The sequence below is a fragment of the Silurus meridionalis genome, chromosome 16 (genome assembly GCF_014805685.1).
Source record: "Silurus meridionalis isolate SWU-2019-XX chromosome 16, ASM1480568v1, whole genome shotgun sequence".
NCBI classification, from domain to species: Eukaryota; Metazoa; Chordata; class Actinopteri; order Siluriformes; family Siluridae; genus Silurus; species Silurus meridionalis.
This window is the reverse complement of record NC_060899.1, coordinates 6,863,268-6,886,717: the sequence shown is the minus strand read 5'-3', so window position 1 is coordinate 6,886,717 and position 23,450 is coordinate 6,863,268. Positions and strand designations below refer to the sequence as shown.

Below are 23,450 nucleotides of genomic sequence, written 5' to 3'. Positions count from 1 at the left end.
CAAAATAAATGTGACAAAGCACCTGCACAAAAGGACAGTCGTGCTTTAATACAATAATACTATTCTCATTTATTCTCTGCAGACTTAATCTAAAAACATCACCCTGATTTGCTTAAAAAGTTGTTCTCCAGGTCTTAGAAACAAAATAAAGAAACTTAAGTTAAATAAGAGGTCTCTATAGTCTGAAGTCACTCAGAATTGTTCAAATCTGGTCAAAATGTCTATATGTATATGAAATACATGAAACTACTTTTGATGCTACAGTATAGAGTTTTACAGTGATTTTACCAATATATGTTAATACAAAAAATTATAACCCATTGGGTTTTAAAGTAGGGACTGAGCAGCAGAAAAGTTTGTGTTTTTTTAATTAGCAACAAAGCTGAAATTTAAAACCAACCAGTATCAAAGTTATATTTTTCATAGAGTCAATATAGTTATTAGCCATTAAAAAACAATATAAACCCTTAAAGAATTTTAAATGGTTTTACTGAATACTCTAATGGTCTCTACTAGTAATATGTTGACTTCTATTAATGGCATGTTATGTCGAGTGGATACCATTAGGGACCAAATGGAGATCATAAAGCAGCTAAAATCCAATACATTTCTACAATGGTTTCTTTGATTTGATGACAATTCTTTAATGATGTACACAAACCTGGTATTTACTGAAACGATTTGGTAAAGATTAGTTTAGTTGTTAACAGCTGCTGGTTTGTAAAAATATTTGTAGTGGAAACCATTTGAATTTCTGTAATGGGATCTATTTTTTTATTCAGGAGGGACAATTTGACTGGTCGTTCAAATTAATCTGAGCTTTAGCTTGAACAATTAGGCCTACAAATAAAGTCAGCTTTCTATGTTTTCTTTAGGTCTATATGTAGGTTTCTATGGCGCTATGGAAAATTATATCTAAGCGCTCTCACCGCTGCGGCCGGGTTCGATCATGGTCAGGGAACCAATCCCAGCCACTCTCAGTGCCGGTCCTAAGCCCGGGTAAATGGGGAGGGTTGCGTTAGGAAGGGCATCCAGCGTAAAAACGTGCCAAATCAAACATGCAGAGGATCCGCTGTGGCGACCCCTGATGGGAGAAGCCGAAAGAAAGTTTTATTATATTATTATATAATTAGATATTTTGTTGAAGTTTTTAGAATTAGACATTTTTTTGTTTGTTTTACAAATGTATACATTAAAAAAAGATTCTTCTTTAGTCATAGTTACACTGAACTGAATACACTATTACACAATTGACTAGATAGATAGATAGATAGATAGATAGATAGATAGATAGATAGATAGATAGATAGATAGATATATCTTTATTGTCATTGCATAGTACAGGTACACAGCAACAATATGCAGTTTATCATCTACCAGAAGTGAAAATACTAGCATTGTGCAAATTGACAAGTGCACATAAATATGTATAAAAAGGATTTTTTTTTAAAGTAGAAACGCAGAAAACATGATCATGAGAGTAAACAGAGCCACGATGAGGAGAAATGATGAGTGGGCAGGAGTACTGTACCTGCAGCTCACGTCCTTGTGTTGTTTTCGTGTGCCCGCTGCGTGAGAGGCGGGGCGAACCACCTGGACCAATCCCATCACCGAACGCGTCACATAATTACCATAATTTACAGTGACCGCCAATGAGCTGGGGGTAGGCGTGGCGGGGGTTTCACGCGCCGCTGCTAGAACTGCTTTGGAGTAGGATTCAGTGTTCCTCGGTGGAGGAGAATGGCGGCGGCGGCGGCTGTAGCTGCTGCTGCTGCATGCAGTCCGCCGGTCGCTTGTCCGATCAACCCGCACGGTGAAGCGCATTCGCGCAAAAGCAAAGACGCTCGCAAGAGACGGGCGGCCCTATTATTTCTCACGAACATTTCCCTGGACGGGCGTCCGGTGGTTCACATAAACAACGCGGCGGAGTTTGAGGGCGCAGAGGTGGGTTCGGCGGTAAACGAGCTGGGCGCCTTCTCTAACCTGTCTGCAGCGAGTGCACTGCTGGGGATCAGCGTGCCTCCTATACTCGTGCTGCCCTCAGACTCGGAGTACGAACATGCCGCGGGCACTGAGCCGTTTCCGGGCTCGTTTTCCTCCTCGCAGGGGAACCTGCTGTCTCCCTGCAGCCTCCAGCCAAGTCCAGTCGGAGCGCGAAAGTCCCCGACACTGCTGTCCGTCCAGAGCTGCGCTTCATCTCTGGATTCTAGGCAAAGGTGAGGACATGTGATCTTTATCTTTAGATATAAAAAGCAAATCAGCGCGCATTTTACTGCACAGCAAACTTATAATGTAACATTTGGAACAGAAACAGGAGCCAAGATGATCGGCTCTGTCCTGTGCTGTTTAATGCGCTGGTCACTCACTTCCGTGTTCTGTAGTGTTTACGCAACCCACGTGCACTTGACCACACACACTTAAAGGAGATCAGGAGCTTTAGCGCATCAGTGGATATGATATGATCTATGATTTATAAGACATTTTTGTAGTGTTTCATGCCTATTTTGATGAACTGGTTTGCCATCACATGCCAAGTGTTAGAATATAGTAATATACCTGTAACCCTCACTTACATATTTGAAATACTGGAGCTTGCCCCAGGATCACTTGGTGCAGGGGTTGGAATAATATATTCTGGACAGGTCACCATACAAACAAAAACAGTCACGCCTTGCAGCAATGTATGTTAATCATTCTGTCTGTTGCTGTTCTTCTCTTGAATCTCCTATCAGTTGAAGCACACCCTGCTTACACAGATAAGGGCCTAAACAGGTGAAGTGTTAGTTATCGAAAGCTTCAAATGCATGAGAGAGTTTACAAGTGGAAAGTTATAATCAGCAGAAAGAAACGCTCGACTCCCACACGTTCCTGTGTTTACACGTCCTGCAAAGGGCTCTACCGGTATAAATAAACAGATAAGGGGAAGAAAGTTCCTGATCAGGGTGCATGTGGTGTGGTGAACTTGGGCATTCTTTGGGCAAAATCGTGGCGTCTGAATCTTTTTGTTTCTTTGAATCAGATTGTTTGTTTATTAAACTGCAAGAGACTAAACAGAGCATGTGGTAGAAGAATGCACAACCTTTTCATTGATGAGCAGCCTGTAAAGTGTGCAAACCCCCTTTTCGATGTTTACTCAAACCGGGGGATTCATTAGGCAAAAGCATTGTAAACTCCAATTTAGTTGTCTTATCGGACTAAAAACAGCGAGAGACCTCTGCCCCACACCCTGGCTGATAAGCGGTTTGGTGTGTGCATGCACACTGTTGAAGTGGGAGCATCTGGCTTTTTTTCTCTCAGAAAGGGTGTGTTTACGGTTATCATTGGCGGCAAGAGTAGCACTCGAAGCACATCTGCAATGCTTGATCACATCTGCAATGCTTGATCACATCTGCAATGCTTGATCACATCTGCAATGCTTGATCAAAAACCTAGGAGGAGGTTTTCAGTAGGTAGAAATTTGACATTTTGCAACTAGCCCATGGAGAGATCAAAGCACGCCATGGGACTTGGTATATCTCCAAGCCATTCACTTTGTGCAGGTCTGAACGTATTCTCAGTCCAGCATTAGAGGAGGCTTATAGTGCACTAAAACAGCCTCACGTGTGGAAAAAAAAGAAAGCGTGCAGGAGATGGAAGTGTTTCTATGTGCTAGGGAGTAAAGATTTTAAATAGCAACTGGTGTGTGTGTAGACAATGGGAAAGCTGTGGAGTTATATTATATATGTAGTATAAAATGTACTACATGTCTGTCATTACTCTGTCAAATTTGAAAGTTACACAGTGTGTCATTTCATTAGACAGAAATATTCATGACGCACCAGACTGACTGACTGTCACATTTCTATAATGCGGTTTCTCAGAAGATCAGCGCTATTTAAAAAAATAGGCAGTGTGCAAATATTTGATTAAATAGCAATCACATTTTTTTGTTTGTTGCCTTTGGCTTGGATTTGAGATCTTAAATCTATGTACATGTATTTGAGTGATTGCTCTTTGGTATAAATAAACCCATGCAGTTGAGTATAAAACCTAAACCATATTAGGGAAATGGTGAAAATGCCCATATAAGGCAAAGAATGTTGTGTGTCCTTCCAGAGTTTAAAGGAAATATTCCCACCACTTTTTGACATGTGCCCCACCACAAGTGCTTTCAGTGTAAAGATCACACAGGTTTTTTTTTTTTTTGACCCATCATCAATTATCGAAGCCCAAACAATTTGATCAATTCTTAACATGTAATGAGTCACTTGATCAGGATATCACACGTAGCCATGACTCACTGGCTCCATTTGGTCATTTCATACCCTGAGTTGTTGTTTGTTTAGTGATTATGGCTCTAACACTTATTACATAATATTAAACACGTGCTTAGAACAATTGTATTTGTTTTCACCACAGGTTTTAACGTGTCTTAGCAGTTTAGTCTTCTGATGCTGTTCCTCCCCAGGGTCAGCCTACAAATTGTGCTTCAGGTGTGTTTATGTGTGGTACATTTGTGGTCAATGGTCGCAGTGAGTAAGGAAGACAAAGTGTGTTCTGTTTAATAAAAATGCTGCTAAATCACAGCAATTTTTACTTTAAAATCAAATCACATTGAGACATATTAACCCAGCATGATGAGGGCTGTGGAAAGCCAATTGGCTCAGTGTTTGCGTGCATTGTTGCATGTAAAGTTGAAACATTTCATTTTGGAACCAGCATTCACATCAGACATCGCTTAATTGGCGCATTCGGTTGCAAGGCTTCTCCGCTACAGTGTTAGTTACACACAGACAATAAATCACGGTGCCTGACTTCTCTTATCTGATAATCAAGTATTCTCTGTACTTTATTTATCATTTAATATTTAAGGATTTTGTATCTGCCCTCTGTAAATATTATTCAGTTATTCACTGTATGCTTTTCAGAAGTCAGAATCAGGTTTATTTGCCAAGCGTGTTGACACACACAAGAATTTTTGTTCCAGCTGTTCGTGACTCAAAAGTACAGACATAAATAAAACCTATACATGACAAACAGACAAGACAAGACAAAAACTGACTATACAAGACTATACAAGACAATACAGGCAATATGAAACAGTATAGACAGTGTGGGTAATAAATAGGGATACAGATCAGTAATGTACAAAAAGTGTAAGTGCATGGTAGTGTAAATGACATTATTGTGTGCCTGGTATGATAGAGAGTTTACTATAGAACTTTGTACTATATATATATATATATATATATAGCAGCCATAGTGTGTGCAACATATACAGATAATGGGATGACTGACAGTTGACTGAGCAGGGAATATAATTATGGTCAGTGAGGGTGATTGCTTGGGGAAAGAAACTGTTCCTGTGTCTGGCAGTTTTAGTGAACAAAGTTCTGTAGCGTCTGCCAGAAGGGAGGGGCTGAAAGATGTTCAGTATAAAACAAAGTTCCTCCTTGCCGTCATTGATATTTTGCTTATGTTCCGACTTGCCGTAAATTCCTCAACCACAGTAGAAGAGAAGCTCTGCAATGTGCAAATTAACGTGTCTATTTATTTTGACACCAGTCAGTATTTTATGCAAATTTAAAGCCTAGTGGCGTTAACTCGACACCTGGCATTTTTAGATGAAAAATAATATAAAGGTGGATGCTGATGATAAGGCTTTGTGTAATGTACCAGCCGACTTGTTTCTAATCTGCTTGTGAAGACAGCTTAAGCACCCACTGAAAAAAGCGCATCGTCTTTTGCATCCCCTATCTTACAGGTGGTCGCTATTGACTGATTGACTTTGTGATAAACAGAGGAATGTATGCATGCCATTTGTGTAGCTCAGCTTTAGTTTAACTTTATTATGTCAACCATGCCCATATTGTGGCCTGAGTTTGTAGGGCAGTTTTTAATTATACATTAAACATACAAAGTTTGTAGACATGTGCAGCTACTGGAACCCAGTGGTGGGAGCACAGCAGTGGGGTGGTGTGCGAAAACTTTTGCATTTTGGATCATTTGCAGTGGACGAATATCACTCAGAGTTAGACCTGCCAGTAGAGAGTTGCAGTAGTGGAGTCTCGCAATGACAAGAGACTGAACAAGCACCTGAGTAACCCGTGTGGACAGAAATCGTCAAATCTTTTGGATGTTTTTGAAAAGAAAATGACAAGAATGAGCCACATTAGTAATATGTGAGGAGAAGGACAGTTGATTGCGGGCGGGAGAGAGGGGAGAGCAGAAAGCAAAGAAGAGTTATTCGGATATCTTGACTTGGGATGAATCACCAGGGATGACCTGCAGTTCAGTTATGCTGGGGTTGCGTTTTAATTGATGAGCACTCATCCATGAAGATATGTCTGTCAAGCATGCCGAGATCTGAGTAGAAGCTGTGGTATCTAAGGGAGGAAAAGAAAAGATGAGTTGAGTGTCATCAGCATAGCAGTGGGAAGAAAATCCATGTAAGGATATGACATCACCAATTGAGTGTGTACAGATGGAGAAAAGGAGGGGACCAAGTACTGAGCCTTGTGGGACACCAGTGGAGAGTCTGCGTGGGGGCAAATATGGACCCCCTCCATGTTAACTGGTATGAGTGACCTTCCATATAGAAAGCAAACCATTCCTATGCTGCTCCACAGATACAGAGGCTCCTGAGGGTAAAAAAGAGAGTCTTGAAGTTGACTGTGTCTGCCGAAAGTAGATTAAGGAGGATGAGTACAGATGACAGCTTGGCTGATCGAGCAGCATGTAGTTTCCCTGTAACTGCCAAAAGGGCCATCTTTGTGAAATGTGCCACTTTGAAGCCAGAACTGGTTTGGATCATGGAGGTTGTTCTGTGAGAGGTAGACAGACAGTCGGTTAAAAACAGTGCGTTCCACTCCTTCCTATGTAAGCTCCTTCCTTCATGGAGCTGGATTTGTTAACAGAAACATTACATGGGTCTTCTAGTTTAAGTGAAGACATTTATTTTCCTCCAACTTTGTGATAACAGTTTGGGGGAAAAACACATATGGCTGGAAAAGTCAGATGTCCCAATACTTCCCTTTAATAATGTCCCATATGTCCATATGGTGTATGTATTAAAAAAATTAAGGAGTTAATAGCAGAGACTCCTTGACTTCTTGACACAGTTTTATAAGATCATACAGAAAGGCTATTTCTAGATGACTGCATGAACTCTTGACATCATGGGTCTTTTACAGCCTGTGGTTTAAATTTGTTAGTGTTTACAGCTGTGTTACTTCAATCAGAGTTCCATCCTGGGTGGCAGACTACAACAACTGTGGGAGGCACGAATAAAAGTGGGAGACAAAATGACAAGTTAAATAGCTATGCTAATGAATGTTCTCCGTTGAGGAATTCCTGTGTGTGTGTTTAAGTTGGAGTGGAGAGTAGTTTTGCTTATATTGTGCTACTTTGCTATACCTTTCCTATGTGGGGACAGAAGCTGTTATTGTGTCACAGTTTCACGGTTAGTCACAGTGTATGATCAGACACCACAGCTGACTTAAAAATACCAAAACAGCAGTCTATTTTTGACAACATTGCACATTTACTAATTTCACCCTGTTTAGCCAGTGTCACTGTTTTAGTTTAAGTTAACTCTTAAAATGAGTCTTTTTTCGATCGCTGGAACTATAATGAATAGAGATGAAGGTGGGTTCCCTTTTGAGTCTGGCTTCTGTGAAGGTTTCTGTCAAGGTTTCATCCTCATACCATCACAGGTTTTTTTTCCTCACCACTGTCACCCCTTACTTGCTCAATAGGGATAACTATATAGCAACTAATTTATCACACTGCAATTAATGTTCATAACTTTTTTTTTTCTGTAAAACTAGTTTGGGGAAACGTCCCTTGCGAAAAGCCCCATACAAAACAAATTGAATAGATGAAACGCACTGATCTGCCGGGCACAATTTAGATGAAAGAAAAACCTATTGTTCTGAGTGTTTTTCCCAGTGTGGACTTTGCTCTTAGGATTTGTCTCCATGTACCTGTAAGCTGTATTAACACAGTAGGGTCATTTTCCATGAATTCCTAAGGGCAATGATCGTCTGCTCAACAGTGGCAACAGTCTGTTACATCAGCTACACTTTATGTATGATATAACACTGTAAATGATGTGTGCAAAAGCCAGGAAATTAATTTTTTCGGTGATCCCCTGTCAGTGGACCAACCCCAGCCATTAAGGTTGCATAAGCCTTAGTGCCGGTCCCAAGCCCGGATAAATGGGGAGGGTTGCATTAGGAAGGGCATCCAGTGTAAAAACATGTGCCAATTCAAACATGCGGATGGTCCGCTGTGGCGACCCCTAACGGGAGAAGCCAAAAGAAAGATAGTTTACAGTTGAATCTGACACGGTGTTGTGTGCATTTAGCTTTAATGTACCAAATAGACATATATCCACTGTAATCACAGCACAAAATGTTAGTTGTTTGGTCCTTATTGTTATGGCCTGCTCTTGCACCAAAGTTTCTCATTAAACTTTTTCTTCACCTCAATCCAAAAGAATCAGTGTATTATCTTAGCATTTTAGTTTAACAGCCAATAATTTATCACTGTAAAAAAAAAAAAAAAAGAAAAAAAACCCAACACACAACAGCTAAGACTTGTGTTGTCATCTTGTGACCTTCTCACGCTATACAACACGTTAAATGCTAGCGCTATCCATGAGCTAGTTTACTAACATTTACAATACTTTATTAATGTCAGGTTAGAAGGTCAATACCAATGGATAGGCAGCAAATCAGATTTTTGCTAATAGTAAATACACTATTTGGACAATATTATTGGGACACCCAGTGCTCGAATTGAGGCAAGTCTTATGGGGGTGGGGGGGTCCCCAGTTGTTGTGTAATTCATATATTTTTGACTAAAATATCCTCCTGCCCACCGTCAAATCGAGCACTGAGGACACCACTGTTCCAGCTATGTGTGGTTCTTCCCCCAAACTCTTACCACAACATTGGAGGGTTGCAATTGTACTTTGTCTTTGGATGCAGTAGCATTACATTTTCCCCTCACGTGATCAAAAGACCCAAAACCCGTCTCAGCATGCCAATGCACGGTGCACAAAGTGAACTCCTTGAAAATATGGTTTATATGGAGTGGAAGATCTTGAGTGACCTGCTATAGAGCTCTGACCTACCCCTTATTGAACACCTTCAAAATGAATTGCAACGCTTTTATGCTCCCCCAGGCCTCACCTAGGTTACTGACTTTACTAAGTGTCCTTGTGGCTGAATGAGCACAAATGAACAAAATGTAGTGTATCTTCCCCTTTTTTCGAATCAGATTTTTTTTAAGGCACATACAAACCTTATGGTCTGGTACACACAAACATTTCACCATATTGTGCATTTGTTAGCTACAGTGCATCCGGAAAGTGTTCACATCGCTTCATTTTTTTTTCCAAATTTTGTTATGCTACAGCTTTATTTCCAAATGGATTAAATTCATTATTTTCCTCAAAATTCTACAAACAATACCCATAATGTCAACATGAATTTTTTTTTTTTTAATCTTTGCATGTTTATTAAAACAAAAAAATTCAATACAAGAATAAAAAAAATCCCACTGATCATCCTTGAGATGATCAACAACTTGACTGGAGTCCACCTGTGATAAATTCAGTTGACTGGACATTATTTGGAAAGGCACAAACCTGTCTATAAAAGGTCCCACAGATATTTTACAGAGCATGTCAGCGCACAAACCACGGCATGAATTGTCTGTCCTTTTTTTTTTAAACTTGACACAGACTTAATTTTATTAGTGTAAAAATGTCTTCATTTTCATTCTACTTTCATTTCACATGTTCATGCTGGATACTTCTGTATACTTTTAATAAATCTGTATTTTCCCTAAAATATAATTTCTTAGTATGATGCCCATCCCTGTACATGTCTGTTGACTTCAAAATCTTTATGACTTTTACATTTGCACTTATGCGCTTGCTCATTTATGCAGTTATCTAATCACCCAGTTGTGTGGCAGGAACAAACTTCAGTTATTGTTCCTGTCAAACATCAAAATAAGGCTGTGCATTTGACTATGGTTTGGTTGTTGACACCAGATGGGCTGGTTTAATTTTTTTTTTTAGAGACTGCTGAGCTCTGGGGATTCACATAAAACAGTCTTGAGAGTTTACACAGAATGGTTCCAAAAAACAAAAAGTAAAAATCCTGTGAGCAACAGCTTTTGTTGATGATTGAGGTCAGAGGTAAATGACCAGATTAATATATTGAAGGATATAGTAAAACAAATAATAAATAAATAATTCTTTACAACTGTAGTCAGCAGAAAAGCATCTTGAAATGCACAAAACACCTACATTTGTGTTTTTTTAATTCTGTCAGCCAAGAACCTAGATTTTAAGGCCATCATGGACAAGATCCTCACCCAAAATGAAAAGCTAAAAATGATTAAAAATATCCTGGTCATGATTATTGTACTTGGTTGTCAGGAGTGGATCATTTTCTTCTGCTTCTGTTGTTGTACCTCATTCAGCTTAAGGTTCCATGTGTTGTGTCTTCTGAGATACTTTTCTACTCACCACAGTTGTAGAGAGTGCTTATTTCTGTTATCATAGCCTTCCTGGCAGCTCACACCAGTCTGCTCATTCTCTTTTGATCAAGGTGTTTCCGCCTTCAGATCCTCAGCTAACAGGATGTTTTTTGTTTTTTGCACCATGTCTGAAAATCAACAGTTTCTGAAAAACTCAGTCAATTCAATACATTTTTATTTGTATAGCGCTTTCAACAATGGACACTGTCTCAAAGCAGCTTTACACAGAAAATGCCGTAATATAGATTGAATAAGATTTATTTCTTACCATACCTTATACCAGCCCTTATAGTACTAACAACCATATGGGTGGTAGCTTAGTGATAAAGGCATTCGACTTTGGCTTTGAAGGTCGTAAGTTAAAATCCCAGCCACACCAAGTTGGCACTTCTGGGCTCCTAAACAAGGCCCTTAACCACATATATGCTCAGTTGTATGAATGTGATAATTGTAAGTCGCTCTGGATAAGGGCGTCTGCCAAAATGCCATAAATGTAAACCAAGCCACAGCTGAATTCATCGAGATGTGAGCATTAACTGAAGCTCTTTACCTCATTTTTTTTTTACATGACGTTCCTGCCACATACCTCGACCAGGCATTACTTTATAGCTACCAATCAGGCAAAACATTCTGACCACCTGCCTTATATTGTGTTGGTCCCCTATTGCTGCCAAACATTGCTGACATGTCGAGCATTAACAGCAGTAACGTCTTTAGAAATTTGAGCTATAGAAGCTCGTCTGTTGGATCGGACTACGCGGGCCAGCCTTCACTCCTCACGTGCACCAGTGAGCCTTGACCACTGCAGACCAGGAACATCCTACAACCTCTGCCTAATATATCCCACCCACTAAAAGGCACTATGATGAAGAGATAATCAGTGTTATTAACTTCACCAGTCACAATGTTATTATGTAATAATGTTATGTCTGGTCAGTGTAATTGGCTTATTGAATTGCAACATGGATGTACAGGTATTCCTAATAAAATATACAGGAAGTGTATAGGTAATTATGTATGTATGTTTCCTTTGAGTCTGCATTAGATGAATATGTTGGTATGTTGATAAGTTTATAAGAATAAAAAAAATAATACAGGATCTGAGAATATTTTAATACTCTGTTTGATTTGAATAGGTGTGTAATTTTAGCTCTGGTTTTCTGTAAATGGTGCTCCTAAAAAAGTCCAGGTACACTTGACTGAGTTAATAATTTTTTTTAAGAAGATCCCAAAGCTTGCAGTCCATCAGTGCTGCCTAACATAGAGCTCTTTAATATTCCCCTTTGCCACGCTGTTGTGTTTCGACCTTGTGGAGTGGTTGTGATAATCCAGCCTAAATACCGTGCTGAAGCTGTCATTGCTACATTTGTATTCTCTGGGACTCAGTAGTGGAGTCAAGCCATATGTCCTCTGACCCAGCATGCCAAGAGTGCTAATGCCCAGATGGGCAAAGCTTAGCAAAGTGTGTTTAAACTAGAGATGTAACAAGGGACTGCTCCAGCTTCCTGCTTTTTAGTCCTTCATTTCATATGCTGAGAAATACTGAACTGATGGACCAGCTATTAGCATGCAAACAAAAGAGAATAGTTTCATTTATTTTCTGTCTATGAATCACTTTACTTTCAGAAAGAAGTATTGGACGAACTTTTGCCATGTGAATGTTTTGTTTGTATCATTAAAATCAAAGGGAACTGACCGATCTATGTTTTATATAACATATATTATATTATATTATATATATATTAAAAAAGACATTTAAGTTGAGGCAAGAAAACGAAGTCAGTTTGCCAGAGTAAAAATAAGGACGTTTTATATATTTACTTCTATTTGCTTTCTGGTATTTAGACAAAAAAAATGATCAATTTGAAAAGGTGATTTAGTAAATAACTAAACTTGTGAAACTAGTAAAACAGCTACACAGACTGATTACAGTGATGATTCCATGTGGTTATACACGTGTCTCTGCAAGCATAGCCAGTTGAATTCGAATTTGAACTTGTCATAAAGAAAAGGATGATTTATCAGTGCATTTCAGACATTTAAAAATCCGAGATCATTCAGGGTTAAAAGATATGTAGCCATAAAGATGTTGAACTTATAAACACAACGCAGATAATGTTTTCGTAAGATATTTATGATAATTATGATTTATATATCATGGAACATTTTGCCGAATCAATGAAGATGAAGATGAAGCATAGGAAGAAGAGACGGATGCAGTGTTCGAGATCATTTGAAATGATCATTACTAGCTTGGATACCCAAGTTGACTGACACGACACACCATAATTTAAGTATTTCTTATTTACATACATTTACATACTCGCATACATTTGCTGTTCTATGATGTCGCCAATGGGTGTTTTCTAATTGTTGCCATATTACCTATTATCAATAGATAACATTCCACTTTTAACAGTAAATCAGAAGATAGACCATTTGCACTCTCCAGTCTTAACTCTGACTCATAGTCGCTACATCAATTTGCATCACTGGACACGACCACATTATAGTTGCCAAGAGTTGCTAATGCTGGAAGTTTGCAACTCTTTGAAAATGAATGGCCTTTGCTTCCTTTTAACTCTCTCTAGCTGCTCCCTCACGGCCCATCTGGTGTGGATAACGGTACTATTCATTCTTGCACATGGCATCAGGTCACTGAAAGATCAGGATTGATGAGAGGCCCAAAACTGTTCTCGGGACAGTATAAAATATCTCTCATGAAGCTGGACTTGTTGCTCCACATCAACGGTCAAAGCCGGGGCCAAAAATGTAAATCTCTGTGATGGATGAGAGAGCCAGTGATGATAAATACTATAAGGGGAAAAGCTCAGTGACATTCCCACTGATACAACTGACTACATGAAGTAATTGTAAAAAATAAAAATATTACTTTTTGACAAATCTTTTTTAGATAATGGTAGAAGCTATTTTGCAGTTTTTGCAGCATTGCTCTATCCAAACACCTGCTGTTTTGTAACTGTTCATTCTGCTGGAACATGAAAACATAAAGTATTCTGCAGAATGAACAAGGCAACTAACATTTGTCGGCTTGCCAAGATATAATCTCTGGTTGAAGGCAAATGTGTTGTAGATTGTGTTCCCCCATAGATCTGCATATCTCCAGTTTAGCTCAGTTATAATGGGATCCAAACTTTCAAATTGAAATCCGGGTTTTTTTTATTTTGTATTTTTATTTTTTGGAAATAAGTGATTTAATTTTTGCATAATTAAGAAAGTCTGTTTTCAAATCTTGAATATTGTACATTTAAGATCTGAAGGTCTCTACTTAAAGCTAAGCTACTATTCAATATAAAGCATGTCTCGTCTGTTGTACAAAAGGTCAGATTTTACTCATGTCTTCTCAACACTTCTATTGAAGCAAGTATGTGTTCATACCATATTTTGATGTTTTTGAACTGAGATAGGTCACAAGTTTTTGCACTAAAGTTTCATAAGTTTTAAACTTGTGGAGTCCATGCCAGCTTGTGCACACTGCCATTAAATAAATAAGGGGGCAACTAAATACTACAAAACTCTCCTTCTTCTTTTCAATCGAGCGGTTGTCAGTGATATAATTTGTTATGCACAGTATGTTTAAATAAAAAAGAATGAATAAAAGCCATAGCTCCTATCTGTTCAGAAAGATATTGAAAGCTAGCTCCATGAATTGTTAATCTTGTTTCCTCACATTTTACCTCACATTTCTCAATTTACCAAAGCCTGATTGGCTTTTGGCTCCTGCCAGTCACAAGGCAGTAAAATATTTTTCGTGCCTGAAAGTAGGGCTGAGATAACTGTCGGTGTATCTGAGCTGGTGTATGACGAATACAAATTTCCAGCTTCCTTCAACCCGACACCTCTGACACAAAGCTGAGCGACTAATGACTGTGAAATAGATGAGCATATTAATAATAGACATAAAAATGCATGAAGGCCTGTGTGAATGAGGTGAATAATGGTCAAAGGTGGTTTGAAGGAGACGAGTGTGTGTAAGAAAAGACAGCATGCTGTGAGGACAGCGTCTTGGTTTTTATTTCTTGTTAATTACAAATATGTTTTTAGTCAAAATAACACTGTATATTCAAGTGACCAAACATAACCAAATGACAAGTATTGATTATTAATTTAAAAGTCATGTTGAGGTAATCAAATATGCAGTTTTGTAGTTTTTGTCTTTTTATATTTGTCTCTCTTTTTTTTCTGTTTCAGGACACGCAACCTGTCAGGTTCTCACTGGCCCCGCCCCTTAAAGAAAGTTCACTTCATTAAGAACATGAGACAGTATGACACCAGAGGCAGCAGGTGGGTTTGTGTGTGTTAGTGCGTGCACACGTGTGTGCGTGTGTCTTTTATTATTTTTTTATTATTCTTTTTATTGCAGGCTTTATCTTCATTAGGTCTCGGGGTAATTGTGAGGGTCTACGGGTTTGTAAGAATCATAAACTGGTTTAAAGTAAATTATGTATGTTCCCATTTATCCTTCTACCGTGGGGGGTGTGTGTGTGTGTGTGTGTGTGTGTGTGTGTGTGTTTGTATGCTGTTGTTTCTATTTATAAATCAGTTTAATAGGCGAGGGGTTGTCGTCTTATGAAGTGATGATCCCTACCCACCTGTGCAAAACTTTAGCTCTGTTCTCTTCTAATAAGCAGCAAGTGTTAACAGAGCTGACTGGCTATATCTGTGTCACTACACTTAAATACAGCATGGTTTGGGTAAAAATTTCTGAAAAATACATGCTTGCAATCAATGTATTTGTTTATAAACAGATGCATTTGACCATATAGTATTACAGTTTCAAGGCTGATTCTTTAGTTTCTGCTACACAAAGGTATCTGGGTTTGAGGTCAAAAGATGGATATAAGGTGAACGATTTAACTTCCTAGTATCTACACCTAGATGTACACAGTAGATGGCACCTTTTGTTTGAACCCACCTATTTATTTTTAAATTATCAAAAATACTGGAACACATGACTAGGTGTTTCTTGCTGCCAGAGTGTGCTCTGTGTACTCTTGATTTGAGCCCTGGGATTCACCTGTGAATCCCAGGGCTATTTTTTATTTAATATGGATACCAACATGAAGACCACACATATATGGGAGAAAAGCAATCCATTATTTCAAGCTTCATTCAAGAAAAAAAAAATAGAGAAAAATTTTGCATTGCATGGCACTGGGTATAGCAAATACAACAACTTGGAATTTGTTAAAAAATAAATAAAAAAGGAAAATTCACTAGTATACAAACAACCGAATTGGCCAGCCAAGAAAAATAACAGCAGTATATAACTCACAGTTTATTCTAGAAGACTGCCAACCACTTGTAAAATAGATACCATTTAGCATGGTACAAACTAGTATGATTTGAATGACCATATTGGAATTTGAAAAGAGATACAAAGAGAAAGTGCAAAAAATTCTGGAACTTACATTGACCTCTATAAAATTAATAGAAAGCCCGAAATGTGGAGAAAGAAAGGATCTGTTCATGATCCAAAAGAGAGCTAAACAGTCAAACACAGTGGAGGCAGTGTCATGGCTGCTTCTGGACCATGCTTATTAATATTTACTGAAGATGCCAAAAATTCTATTATGCAAGAGATTATTTAACTATTGCAAAAATCTGTCTGCCAATTTACATGTCTGCATTTAATTTAGAGGAACCTCATCATGCAAAAAGCAATGACCCAAAGCACACTGCTAGTAAAACAAAGGACTTCATTAGGAGAAAAAGTGGAACATTTTAGACAAGTCATTCACCAGACCTTCACCCCACTGCTCAGCATCAAAAAAATCAATAAAATAAGTTTGTAACAGTTTAAGGATGCAGGTGTGATCTCTGATGACCAATATTAAATGTTTTTGACTTAAGTGTTAATGGAGTGGTAAAGTGTTAATGTTTCTATACATTTGAGAGCTAACTTGTTTACTACTTCTAGACTATTATATATATATTATAATTATAATTGCATAACAGTGAAAACCAACCTTCAATTCAGTGTTATTGGTTTTGTATTTACCACAAAAAGTACTATTTTACAGGCATTGTTGAGGCAGTGGTGATGATCATTTGTAATGCCTTTTTGCTGAGTATCTTTGTCTGATCATCTTATTTACAGGGCAGAGGGGAACAGATTCATTGGTTTGGGGCCGCTGTGACAGAATTTAATGGATTATTTGGTGGTTCATTTTTGCTGTGTTTGGTCCACCTTAAATTGGATATGTTAAAAAAAAAAGAATTTTCAATTTGTAGTGTAGAGTGAAATAACTGAGAAAAACAATGAGTATGTGGCCCATTCAACTCATAACGTACCAGATGGTGGGCAGTGCAGTACTGCAGATATTATGCTTGATGTCCAGTTTGTTAGCTTTGTTAAAGATTAATGCCACTATGTACAACCTACAGATTGCATATTTTCCCCCCCAAAGACCAAAAAATATTTAAGCCATGTAAGCATTTTCCGAAGTTTTTTTTTTTTTTTACTTTTGAGATAAATAATGCACATAAAGCATTTTAAACCAAACATGCAGTTTTGAGATCTATCTGGATTGATGTTTATAAAGTCTCTGCTCATCCTCCAACTGAGGAATGACAGTTATGTTTATTGAAGACTCATTATAAACAGTCCCACAGTGCAACGGACATTTGCGGTCCGCTGATTTTTCCCAGGCTTCGGCTTTTTATAACTCTGTCTCATATTTGGAGCCAAAGAGGAGAGCGGAACTGAAGAGAGACTGATGGGATGTTTTCCACTGACCGGTTACTAAATCAATAATGCCTGCATTTGAGTGGTGTAGCATGCCGGCAATAGCAGAAAACAACAAATTAGTATGAAGATGAAGTGGAGGGGGACGAGAAGGGTGCGGTTTTCGAGATAATTTTCAAGGATCTTAGGAATCCAAACCATAGGAGTGGTGAGAACAGAAGTGCATGTGATGCAGAATGGTTACGTTCCTTCACACTAAAAGAGAAAAGGTGTAAAAAAAAAAAATTAAAAAAGGGTATTTTGATGATTTTTTTTTTTTTTCCGTGCTCCACAGGATTGTGCTGATCTGTGCCAGAAGATCACTGTGTGCTGCATTTTCGGTGCTGCCATATGGAGAAAGCTTCTACATAAGGTACCCAAGATCAACAATATTGTATCAGACATCCAACTCAGTCCAACCAAATGATGATCTTTTCCTTCCCTTCATTTTTCTTAGTGCCATGAAGTTTTGTCATCTCTTTCCCATCTTTTGCTCTTTTGCATAATGATGTCTCTTCCTGCTATTTGCTTTTCCATGTGCTGTTTCCTCCTGAGACTATAATGAACTTAAAATACTAGCCTTGATGAGAGAGAGGGAGGGGGAGGAAGAGAATGAATGTGTGTTGGACACACAAGTTTTTATAGTTTCCTCTGACAAATTTTCAGTTTGAAATTAGTTTCCCACAAATACTCAGCTCATATAGGCAGGACCCGGCCTACGACCTTGCTACTGTTCCCACCATCCATTAGATTTTTCCTCTGTGGATTGAGGGGAAACAGTTTATTTTCACTCATTACGTAAAAGGTCATAAAAGGAATAGTGAAGCCTTGCTAGTAAGGAAGTGATGCCTAAATGATCTATGAGAAAAGAGCAAGTGTTTAATGACATATGGTATATGACGACGATGATGTGTTTGTGCGAGTGACTGACTGAAGACAGCCCCAGTGTTAATCAGACTGATTCAGGTCACTTTCCTAAGCCCATCTGTCAGTGTGTAAAGAGCTGCTATTTGTAGAGAGCTCAGTCTGAGCAGAGACACAGTGACCAAGCAGAGACAATGACGAAGGAGTGTGTTATTTAAAGGTTCCGGAGTTGCACGTCTGGTGAGCTGAGACGCGTGTATCCTGACAAAAAAGCATGCTGATCTGATGTGTGTGAGGTGAGCCAGCCGAGGCTGTTTTGTGAATGTTAGCAATGAACGACACTCTACTTTTTCAGCCCGGGAGCTTTTGAGAGATTCGCTGCTCCTTTCTTCTCTCTCTCAAACATTCATCTAAATTCCAATGTTACACAGGGATTCTCAAACTTTTTTTGTTAGGGATATTGCACAAAAAGGCCATCGAGCCCATTATTCCAGAATGTTTTAGTAAACATTATTTAAATGTGTATAATAATATGTTTCTTAGTTAAACTTTAATTATTGTTCTGCTTGATTTTAAGGTATTCAGTTTTGGGTTAAACCCAAAACCTTATTATGTCCTCATTTAAAGGCGGATAATTACTGCTGGTGTTCTGTAATAAATATAATAATGCTCAGCCAGTGCTTATGCAGACTGACAAAATAATTGCAGACTCAAAATAAAAAAAAATAAAATAAAGAAAAACAAACTTAAATGTTGCTCTGAGAGAAGGTGCGGTGTCTGTTGTAATAAAGCTGCTAAATGGTTGAATGCAGCAAGTATGGAAAAATGTGGAATTTTAGAAAATGGAAATCATTTTCACACAGTGTGTATGTACTCTGTTCCTTTAAGACATTATAGACAGAGAATGCCAAGCTGTGATGACCAATACTTTGTCATCAATGATGTGTTAATGTGTAATGGCTGATTTGTCACCACAAATTGTAATGCATATTCAGTGTAATAAAATATGTCAAAGTATTGACACCTTACTTGATTAGATCACTTGATGCTTCTGTTTTCTGCTGTTGTTTGGGTAAAGCTGAATGCCAAAGCAAACACAAATTTTTCCAGCAGAAAAGGCAATTCATTGAAGAGGAAATAATATTGTGCGTCATTTCCTTTTTTTTTTTCTTTCATTGCACATTATGTACTGTTTTGTAATAAATTTACTACATTGTAATTTTCCTCTGTATTGAGCTTAATGGTGTGCATGCTTGTGTAAGCAGGGGATTTATTTATTTTTTATTTTTTTACTTTGTCAGTAATGAAAACAATTTAATTCATTTTTATTTGTAAAAACATTACATTTAAAAACATTGTCTCAAAGCAGCTTTTCACAGACAAAAAAATAATAAGTGGACATTTTATGAACATTCCCATTCATTCTTTATTATATACTTTATCACATTGAGTAACATGAAGCAGATTTATTTATATGTGGTAATGTTCAGCTGAAGCTGAAATGCAAGCTAGTATACATTAAGATTATGGATATATTATTTCCTGTCTATCAGAGTATGTTACTGATGGACTGCAGATGATGGAAAAACAGTTTGTATCAGAGCATCTATTTATTAAAACCCCTAAATCTGAAAAAATATATATTTAACCAAGCCCTAAATAATAGAAAGTCCCTTTGCCTCCAGTGCTCTCTCTTTGTCCTTTTCAGTGACCCGGCCCTAAGCACCCCTAGGCGGAGACACTCATCTGGGGGCATTTCCACCACACTAGATATGCTCCCTGGCCTGGAGGGAGTGGAGCTTGGCATCTACGGCAGGGTAAGACTCTCATTGGATCATTCAAAGTGTCTATTAAGCTCTCATCAGGACGTGTCAGTATGAGCGTGTTTAATGAGGCGTATGATCGAGACCCTGAGGTGCACTAACAGCCTCATTACAGTCAAATGTGAAAAAAACGAAAGTATCATTATGATGTAAAATTGACGAGTTGTATGGATTGTGTGTGTGTTTCAGACTGTGTCTTATGCCCGGTTTCTGTACCCCACTAATGCACTGGTTCGTGAAAAGCCACCGGAGATCGCTCTGCAGATGCCTCACCCCAGAAACAGCATCCCATGCAGCAGCTGCCCTCCATCCCGTCTCAACAGCACTGTAGGCTTTGACTTGGGTACGAACTGTGTGAAAGCCTCATCATCCTCTTTAACACCCTCACGTGCACATGCACACACAGTGCATATTTCGAAACTCTTCTAACACTTAGCTGTAATCAGCGTAGCTAATTGCCCCAAGGTCTGCTGAAAATAAGTATAGTATTGCTCATTATGTTTCTGAAGAATGCAAATGAAGGCTACACACACACGCGCACACACACACAGTGCTTAAAATAAACCTTCCTTGTGCAATGTGACTCATTGAATGTGAAGGGAAGTGGCAACGAACATGCTGCAGCTGGCTGTTAATAATATTCTTTAAGGAGAGTTTGTGTCTGTGTTTGTGTGTTCATTTGTTCTGGTTCTCAGTGTGTCGATCATGTGAGCATCTTATTGCTCACTGCATCCTGTTGCCTAATTTAGCAACCCTTCATTAACCATAAACATGGCCCCTCTGCGTGTTAAGGAAGTGTGGATTTGGATAGTTTTGGGTTTTACTGTGTAGACTGAACTACATTCACAGGCTTAAAATGTATAAAAAGTAAACCATTAAGTTAAACCTCTTAAAGGCTCTAAAATTATAGCATTTGTTTTGTAAGCGTTATAATAGACAAATCCTGCATTATCAGTTTGGCACAGGAAGTAAGAGTAATGTTCCAGATGGCCAAAAGAATCATATATTTGCTATTAATAGAGCAAATATATAATTCAGAATAGTTCTGTTTAGTTACATTCACATTTATAGTGCATTTAATTTGTTATATATGAATTAAATTAGGAATGTATAAAATGTTTAGCTGTTTTTTTGTTCTATTGGGAAAAACAAATCTGGATAGCTGTTTATTTTTTGTCTTATCATAAAAATTCCATATGGTTGTTAAGGATTCACGGCCGACAGTTCGATCCGAGTTTTTGCCTGTGTGGAGGTAGACATGATTTCCTCATGTTCGGGTAGGTTTCCATTGGGTTCTCCAGATTCATCTCACTGTCCACATAGACTCCAAGGGTCTCGTATAAAACAAGTTCTACGTTTGTGTATTCAACCTGCCAAGTGCACACAAGAAAATATGGTATTTATCACAAACTGAAGCATTTAGAATTGATTCGCTCGTGTATGGCCACACGCTTTTGCATAAAGAAATCTCCCCCAAATTATCAAACACTCAAATAACTGATTCATGAGAACACTGCTTGTTACAGATGACTCGGAGCATTTCCGAAGATCTAAGAATGATCCCGAAGTAGAGCTACTGTAACATGAAATACAAAATAAAAATGGTTTATGTCCTACTTTTATATGTCTTTTCCAAAGCTAAATGCGATTTTAAAAAGTGCATGTGCGGACCTTTTTTGCCCCAGTTACATTTTGAAACTATGCGAACGATGTGGAAATTCATCATTTATGATGCCGGTTTTGGAAATGCAGTGTTATGTGGCGTTAGCAAGATAAATAGCGTTGAAATGTGTTGTTATTTGACTCCTGGCTGGATGGCAAATGCCAGACATGTCCCCAATTTCTGCTTCAAACACGCCTGTGGCTAAATCCTGTAGAGTAGTGATCAATTAAACTGCAGTGGCAAATGAATTCAACTGACTCGCTCTTAGCCTGGAGTATCCTGTGGTGCCTTAAAACGTGATATTCATTTCGCAAAGCTGCACATAACAAATCTGTGAATGAGGCATTATCCCAGTCTGTCTTTAACTGTGCATTTTATGTATGATTTTAGCTTCCGTTTAATCAGTGTCACCCGTCTACACCTTGCTGTGAGAACCTTTAGTTTAGTTTTTTGACAAGTGGTTTTCTTCATGCATATATGCACAGAGTACAGAAATATAGGCACAACCTTATGCACAAACAAAACGTAATAAATCATGTCGAATGCGAAGAAACATGCATATTCAAGGTTTAAATAAACCTGTGTGTATGCAGGAGTGATAAGACCCCAGCTCTGGAAACGCAGATTAAGTTAAAGTGGTTGCTAAAGATTAATGTTAATTCAACGTTATAACCTGTCTGTAAAGACAGTATGAATATATGTTGGAAAATATAACCCATTTTGTATTTGTGTGTGTTTTTCAGGTCTGGATGACACAGAATATGATCCCAACCTGCTAAGTGACCCGCAGTGGCCTTGTGGAAAGCACAAGAGAGTTCTGATCTTTGCCTCTTATATGGTAAGACAAAAATGTGTCCAATGGAATAAGGAGACCTTGCACATGTGTAGCCTTTTCAGTTAGAGCTACATTGTTGTTGTGAGCCAGCAACTATGACTGTTTTGTCCCTTTTTGCCCTTTAGGAAGGGATTAGTGTATGACAGATGTCTGACTGATTTGTTCTAGTGTGTGTGTGAGGAGGTCATATTCAGGTTTTTCCATGATCTCCCACTAATCTGTCCACTATATATCATTCACCACATGGAAGAAAATAACTGTAAAGATCAGTGTTCATTGGGTGCATTTCAAAGTTCTGAATGCACACTATATACGGGCAAAGGTATGACGACTCGACACCAAGATTTGATTCTTGAATAGTTCATATTTGAACAGCTGCTACAAACTTGTAAACACACAACTGTGTAGTATGTATGATCTCTCTACTGGAACTAGGAGGCCCATACATGTTTCTAGTATGACAACATTTCATAGACCACCTACTCAGCACCTTTGTGATGAACTACAGCAGTGACAGTATGCCTGGTCTCATTGACTGACATCAGTGCAAGACTTTACTAATGCTCTTGTGGCTGAATCCACACAGCTGTGCTTCCAAAAATCTAGTGGAAGAGCAGAAGTCATTCTGACAGCAAAAGGTGGAGTAAATTTAGAAGTCTGAAGCAGTTCAATATGCACATTGGGTCAGATTATTCGTCAGCTATTGCCATTTAGTGTGCCCTGCTTGGACCAAAAAAATTGTTCAATACCAGATATATCAGGGCTCATCAGAGTTGCTGAAAACTATCGGCTGTACTACGCAAACATGCCTTACAGAAAAAATAATTATTTTCCAGTTCAGTGATTCCTTTGACTGCTATCCAACAGGTCTGGATAAAAAAATAAAAAAAAGATTCACATTTCAAACTGATATAGCACATTTTGCTGATATAGCAAGTATCAAAAAGCTGTTATTGCTTCTTAAGCATACTGTATCAGGCA

At 38.3% G+C, this 23,450-nt stretch overlaps 1 protein-coding gene across 1 annotated transcript in view; it reads left to right on the top strand.

Moving 5' to 3' along the window:
• The first annotated feature begins 1,598 nt into the window (after window positions 1–1,598).
• cables2b (Cdk5 and Abl enzyme substrate 2b) overlaps window positions 1,599–23,450 on the top strand; it is a 31,158-nt gene continuing 9,306 nt past the window's right edge. Inside the window, exons 1-6 of the mRNA XM_046869459.1 lie at window positions 1,599–2,216; window positions 14,749–14,841; window positions 17,580–17,657; window positions 19,857–19,965; window positions 20,161–20,314; window positions 22,378–22,472. Coding sequence (XP_046725415.1) covers window positions 1,741–2,216; window positions 14,749–14,841; window positions 17,580–17,657; window positions 19,857–19,965; window positions 20,161–20,314; window positions 22,378–22,472 — 1,005 coding nt within the window. The 5' untranslated portion in view covers window positions 1,599–1,740. The remainder of the gene's footprint in view (window positions 2,217–14,748; window positions 14,842–17,579; window positions 17,658–19,856; window positions 19,966–20,160; window positions 20,315–22,377; window positions 22,473–23,450) is intronic.